Source organism: Centruroides sculpturatus, unplaced genomic scaffold (assembly GCF_000671375.1).
Source record: "Centruroides sculpturatus isolate CEXI.00-Female unplaced genomic scaffold, Cexi_2.0 scaffold2, whole genome shotgun sequence".
Classification (NCBI taxonomy): domain Eukaryota; kingdom Metazoa; phylum Arthropoda; class Arachnida; order Scorpiones; family Buthidae; genus Centruroides; species Centruroides sculpturatus.
In genome coordinates this window covers 1871270-1879034 of record NW_019384369.1, presented here as the reverse complement: position 1 = coordinate 1879034, position 7765 = coordinate 1871270, and the positions used below count along the sequence as shown (strand labels likewise).

The 7765-nt window shown below is 31.5% G+C and overlaps 1 protein-coding gene across 1 annotated transcript in view; it reads left to right on the top strand.

Moving 5' to 3' along the window:
* The window catches only part of LOC111613591, a 22665-nt gene extending 14900 nt beyond the window's left edge, over positions 1-7765 (top strand). Inside the window, exons 6-9 of the mRNA XM_023354949.1 lie at positions 2018-2077; positions 2159-2242; positions 3360-3678; positions 7502-7765. Coding sequence (XP_023210717.1) covers positions 2018-2077; positions 2159-2242; positions 3360-3678; positions 7502-7614 — 576 coding nt within the window. The 3' untranslated portion in view covers positions 7615-7765. The remainder of the gene's footprint in view (positions 1-2017; positions 2078-2158; positions 2243-3359; positions 3679-7501) is intronic.

Sequence of the window (7765 nt, the reverse complement as noted above, 5' to 3'; positions counted from 1 at the left end):
ATTAAAATATTTTATATTTTAAATATACGAGTGTGTTGTTATAAAGTTTTAACAAGAATCTTACAACTTTTCTAAAAAGATAATAAAAAAATTGCACAAAAAAAATCTATTTTTAAAGCTCATACAACGTGAAGAACGGTAGAAGTTCGTTAATCCGACACCTTTAGGGTGCCGTAAGCCGGATTACTGGACGCTCTTGCTTGTTTAAAAACATTTGAAATGTTATCTAAATGTTGAACCATCGTAAAACAAAATCTGTATATCTGAACAATGCAGTTTTAAAAAGGCAGAAAGGAGAGAAAAATAATGTCAAAGTTCAACCTGAAGTCTTCAACTTTAGATAGATCCATTGGCACAATGGGATTCTATTATACCAATCCCAGGTTGGCATACTAAAATCCCACTAGTGAGTTGCAACTGTCCCAACGACTGTATTGATTTGTTGTCTTCTTGTAAAATTGCCCAGAATAGGGCGCTTTTTATATAGAAAGCCCATCCTAGAAGCACCCACTTTGGTAGATTACCTAAGTGTTGCTTTGCCTCATTCTACTAAAGAACTGTAATTAAATTGTTATTACTTTTTCTCAGTTACTGATAGAGAAAAAGTTGGGAGCACTGAAAAATCACATCATCAGGCACATTTATACTTAGAAACTTTCTTGTATTGCAACGATTTAATGAACTAATGGGGGGCGATGGTCCAATAACGAGGACTGTTCGTTATAACCACGGTCGTCGCGGTCAATTACAAAAACGAGCTTTAATTGAGGTCATGTCAGATACTTTAGTACGTCAATTAATGGATATAATGGTTGCACGTTATCGTTGTAGTGATCAAGAAACTGTAGGGGCCGTCCATTAATTAGGTGTGCAGTTTCCGAACTCCTTTCTTCTCACCGCGTGCAATGACATATCTTAAGCGAACATTCTCCTGAATCTGTACGAGTAATCACGTTTACATTTGCATATACCTTTAACAGATCTTTTGTGTGTACAAAATACTAAAATTTAGTAATCAAAATACAAGATGAAGCACTCTTCTGTGTTTCGAATTACACTAGACGATAGTACGTCACTAAAAACGCGCGCAATAGTACCCATGGGAGCGATTTCCCGTTAAGAAAGACCACAAATCATAGCTACAAATACAAGACACTACACACGTTTCTAGTAATCTATTGTAAATACACGGGAATCTATCTATCCAGGATGTTTACGTGTTTTTTGAAGAGCAGACCAATTTGAAAACTACATTTTTAATTTCACCTCCATCTAAAAGCCCTTATATTAAAGTACACAAAGATGGAAATCATTATTACAATAGATGAATTTTTCGCCTTTTAAATACCCAGATAAAATAAGTCAACTGATAGACCCCGATTTAACGAAATGAAAGGAAAAAACGATGGTCCGATTGATGAAGATTATCCGTCATAACCGGAGATGCCATAGTCAATTGCAATACCGACAGAATTTTCTACAAATATAAACTGGATGACCACATTTTCCACAGTATCCTCATTGCAACAAAGAAGATATCTAGAAAATTGAATGCCATATGTATTTACAGGATTCTTCTCGTACGTTTGTACAATTCTTTGTCTATTAGTAAGGCAAAAGATGACCTGAAGGATCTTTGCAAACATAAAATCATATTCTTTGCATATGGTGCGATTTTTGAGGAATTAAAAATAATCATCAACCAACAGCCACAATGATTGAATGAAGACGAAATGGAAAGTGCCATGACAACTGTAAATATAATTATCTTTGATTTTAGGCATTTTTACTGTATATGAGATGAAGAAATCTTGATTAAACAGAACAATAGATCCATTAATACTACAGCAATGTCATTTAGTTGCCAGGACGTACGGAACGTGGCAAAAAGTATAAAATTAAAAAAAGAGGAAATATTTAATAGAAAAATTATATAATTTTATATTTTAAATTTTAATTTCATATATTTATAAACGGAATTTCACAATAAATACATTTTTTTTTTTTTTTAATTTAGGAAATCGACTCGTTTCTCGCAATTCTTTTTGTAATTGATACGACAATTTGTGCCTTAAATGTAAGTAAAAATTCCCATAGAATTTTACAATTTATACATTTTTATTTTAAAATTTTCTTTTATTTTTTTTATTTAAATTAGATTTATAGTATTTTATGTGTGATATCTCAGTATCAAGAATACCAAGCAGGTAGAGGTAGAGCTGGACAATGCCATATATCTCAAGTAAGAACCTTAAAAAAAATCTATTTTAAAACTCAAATATTTTATATTTTTAAATTAATTATTTTAAGGAAAATAACGAGCTTAATCCGATAAAGTATTATATTCCACAAGGAAACATATTAAAATAAATAATAGGCTATTAAAATTTGGATATATATAAAAATATTGTATTATTTTAACGATTTCTGAATGCATTTTCCTGATGTAAAAACAAATTCTTCAAGAGAAGATGCCCGAAATCTTCTTTTAAAATTTTAGATATCCGTGAAGAAGGCCTCATCCTTAATCCTTAAGGATAAGGTATAAGGACTACTATTACAGATGAGGAAAAATTTAAGCTAACTGCAGGCTAAACCCTGCAGTTAGCTTAAATTAAATAAGCTCTATATCTACAATAGAGCATCCATGGACAAATGCAATTAGAGATGGCATAAGGCAAAATAAGGCAACGCAACACGTAGGCGATCTGCCAAGGTGGATTCAAAATGACTTTCTATGGTAAATTGACCGTATTTACATTTTAGAAACGTGAAGGAAACTTAAAACCATGATCAGGGGCGAACCGACGATTGATGCCTTATTGGATCCATATTGCAGAACAGACTACATGAAAATTCTCAAGATATCATGTATTATAGTCATGCTGCTGCACGAATAACTAGGTACTAGAAATAGAGGATCCAGAAATCTTTACAGGGGTGCCTTAAAAAAAACAATATGTCTTACAATGAAGTACTCCTCATTAGAAAACACCAGGAGGAGGAGTGAAGCTGCAATCTGTGCACCCAATAATTGTTTTCCTGCTTTTAGTGTGTTTTACTTGTCTTCCTCTCATTTCCACCCAAACTTGGCACTCTTTTACAGAATTGCAAAACGCTCCGAAGCTCATTGTCAACTCAGAACTTTGCTTTCGCTCTTACCATCTATTGCGTTCTAAATCGAGTGTGACGCTAAACCGAAGTGTCTCAATATATCGTTACCCCTATAAAGCGCAAACCATAAATCTGTACATGCGATATGTAATATATATATACTGTATTTGAGTACAGATAAGAATATGTTATGTTGTAATAAAATATATTGTAATTTAAATGGGAATATGTTTTTTCTATCCCAGCAGCCAGTAGTTCAGTATTACACCACCCCAATATGCGAGACGAGGCCAAGAGTTTCCATCAAAGTATCAGAAAATGATTCGAATTCGGACTCCCAGATGGCGCCACCGTCTAATCACCAAGTATTGATCATCAATAAAGAAGCTGAGGAGCAAGATACAGGATTGTGGGTGAGCAACGGGAATGCAAACTCTACACGCGGAGCCGCCCCCTGGTGTCACGAAAAGGAATTATCTGATAACGAGCCTGGAACATCCGTTCTTTGCAATGAAATCGAACCCCTTCTTAAGATCTGCAAAGGCAACAGACTACCGTTTCCAAGTATTTTTTATTTATTTATTTAATTTTCTTTTTAATTTTATTTTTGCCTTATTTATTTTATATAAAAAAAATTATAGTAATTAGATCAATGAGAGTAGAAAGTGATTGTTTATAAATAAGTTTTTTAAACAGGAAATATATAGTTAAAAAATAATAATAATAATAATTGAAGCGTTACAGGTTTTAGTGTGACCTCGATATAAAGAATTATACGTAATTTGTACGTAATTAAGTTATTAAATATGTTTTTTTTTGCTTTTTTCTGATTTATTTTCATGTCATAACATCAAATTAACATGAAAACATAATTTAAATTCAGAAATTCCAGCCTCATGTTTACTTACTTCTAATTATTTATCGAACCCTTCAGTGGTGCAGTGGATAGATAAAACATCGAATACTGGTAACACTTCTTTGGGGTGTATTACAAAAACAATTAGCAGCTACATTGATAAAGATGAATGCCACAAAAATTTACCATGTTCGGGTGCCACTACTAGAAATCGGTTGAAAAACACTAGATTAAATCAAGCAACACTCGGGCAATTTAACGGGAGGATTTTCTGTGCAAAACTGGCTCTGTTTAGGTGTTAAACTCATAAGTAAACTCCCGAAAACTCCTGGTGGACAGTTTATTATTCAGGCGCAAAACACACGACTGGTCTTCACTAGTTCTGCCCGCTTTTAAATAATACTTTCTTTAATCATTTTATTATTAAGTTAGCCACGATTCAAGATCAGTTTAGTTAAAATTCTCTATTAAAATGAACATTTAACCACTTTTAAGTGCAGTAAACTTACGTAAGCAAGTTTAGCATGCGAATTACTGAATCGCAGTAAACGTGAATAAGTATCTTTAACCAGATTTAAAATATTTATACTCTTAATTAGCATTAATCACTATAAACTAAATCGAATTAAGCTTTGTTTACAATAAATACACGCGATCAACACATATTATGTCATGTATTAATGGAAGGGAATCTTCAAGTGGATTGGGTTTTAGGAAAACACACCTAGTAATAAATAAGTAAAAGTGTGGCTGTAATAATAATCATCATTTAAATAAGATAAATAATGGGTTTTCTAATAAAGTAGATAAAATTTTAATGTAACACATAAAACAATTGTTCGTTAACGCTTGCCACACAGGCTATTGTAAGATCCAAAATGGCGAACTGTATTAACTGTATTTTGCCCATCACTTATAAATGATGGAAATAAACCTAATTTAGTACATTCCAGGGGTTGTTTATCTGTTTTCTTTCGTTTGTATACGTCAACTCAACACACAGGCAATCTGATTAGAGGAATGCCTCCCGGGAGGACCCTATTCTATGGGAATTTAGACAGAATTTAGGTGTAAACCCACGACTTTTGTTTAGTGATTTTTTTCTTCCATTTGTACCACTGAAGGTCCGTGAATCACAGGTTAAGAGACCCTTAAAATTTTCTGTATAGGCAACCTTTATGCAGCATCTTTTAATCCTTTCTTTTAAGCTGACAAAATTGAGACTATAATGATTATATTCTATTTAATTTTATACATTAAGTTAATTTTTTAAATTAGAATTTTATAATTAATGTATGCATTAATGATGTTTTAGAATAGAGAATATGAAAAATGAATATTTTTGTTTTATATTATTTTAATTTTTTAATTGTTTTATACAGGCTCTGATCAGAACATTTTTAAAAATTTCACTGAATTTGCTTTTAATTAAGGAGCAAATTTAAAAATGATTCTGATTTTGTAAAGTATACAAATTGATACCAAGGGGCTTAATTTAGTTTAGTTTCATGATATTTTAAATGGTATTTTATATAATTTTAATATATTTCTATTCATTTTTCATTTTTTTTCCATAAAAACCTACTGAGCCAAACTTCGATTTAGCGCCGCCAAAATCACGTGATTTTCTGATGACAATGGAAAATCGTACCGTGTTCTTTACCGATGAGGAAGATCCACACTTGGCACACACTAAAGTGACTCTCTTTATTATGCGCTATATCGAGGTTTGGCTAATTAATTAAAAAATATGTTTAAAATTATATCATTATTTACATTTTTCCTTTCAAAACTACAAGAAAAAGAATAAGATTAGTTTAATTGTATTTCCATTCGTTCGTATGGTACCGTCTATTCACAGGCTTCCATAAGAACTTACGAATCCTCTTATACATAGAGTTGCTTTCTATCCATCACCAACTCTCCTCTATACAGAGGGTTTCCCTGTATCTACTATCTACAACACTTTTAAACAGAGAGTTGCCCTCTGTCCATCATCTATACTCTTCTATACAAAGGATTCCCCTGTATTCATTATCTACAACAATCTTATATAGAGGGTTATCTTTTTTCCATTACGTATACATCTCTACACAAGGGGTTTTCCTACGTCTACTATCTATAATCTTCTTATACAGTGTTACCCTCTATTCATCATCTACAATCCTCTATAAAGTTGCAGGTAATGGACAATATTCTTGAATAGTGACCTGTAATTGTAATTTATTTGCATATATATACTGTAATTAATTTACGGAAGTAATAGTACTTTTTTTAATTACAAAATACATATAAAATTAGAATAATTGTCAATATTACTTGACACGAGAGGAACTGGTTCTTTCGAACGTGCCATTCACATTATTTACACGATGTCCATAAAATATTGGACAGTTCAATGTGTAATAGGGAAGTATATTGTTCTATTTGATACATTTAGTACTCGTTGTGTGTATTCCCTTCCATAATTTCGTCAATCAAAGTCAACGCTGGCCTTTAGCGACTGGTAACACAGACAGGCCATATTTAAGTTGTCATACTTTCTCCTAATTTCAAACATAATTTATAGGTCATCAAACAATACCAATAACCAATACATGCAAGCCAAAAAAAACTGATTAAGTAAGGTTTCGAATTCAAGAAACACGAATTAAATGTCACCTGTCATTCGCACACAATGGTTTGAAACCTGTCTAGGACATTCTGTATTTGTCTACACTTTTTAAGTAAGGTGTTATCATATTTTATTAAAACATTTTTATACTTTTAACTATTATAAATGGCAAAAATGCTTAATTTTGACGGCAGGGATCAGTTTTATAAAAAATTATAAATGCTAATAACAAGTAAAATCGTCATTAAGTCCGACCGTATTGAAAATAAACACGATCCCCATTATCTCCCCACTCCTTCGACCTTTAACCACTAAAATTTAACATAATTAATCTTCCTAATACTTAAACCACCGTGTAAAATTTTAAAAATTTTCGATGAAAAGAACAGGAGTTATTAAGCTTCAAAAAGGGTAAAGAAAATCGTGCTCCCACACACATAAACATCTATACATACAGAAAAAACTCAAACTTTTCCTCAGTTTTATATACGTTACTATAGCCAGGAAAGTAAAAATGTTGATTGTGGTGATAACATGCTCATCATTGCAAATTGTAGATGGGCTTTTAACACTGAAAGACAATATTTTTTAATGTATTGATGACAACACAAGTAACCAATAATGTTTACGGATTATGTGTTATTCTTACTATATTAAAGCTATTATACCGAGAGATTGGTTACTACATCGGTAAGCCAGATAAAACACAAAGAAATTGGCTGATTTCGTGTATATTTCACTTTATTAAGCAATCGTTTTACAGATAATAAAACGATTAATCAATTTCCACGCGAATCTATCATAAATATCTCGCAGAGGACTGCCAATATTCAAGAAACACAATTATTTTATTTTATCGCGTGTATATTTATTAATTATCAAGTTTAAAAACATTTAATTTTTTTTTCTTCTTACAGATATTTCTGAAGACAGAAGAACTACAAAAACCTCAAGTGTGGAGAAAACAGTGAAAACCAGCAATTCTTTCACATCTTCCAATTGTCTTAATGAATATTCTGGTTTTTTATAAGAAGTTTATTCATGTTTAATAACTAATCTTTTCGGAAAAGAAATTCAAATTACTGGCATGTTAACCATAATAATAATAATAATAATAATATTTAATTGTCTTTTTATTGTATGTTGTGGAAAAAAAAGAAGAAGACAACCATTAAGCAATA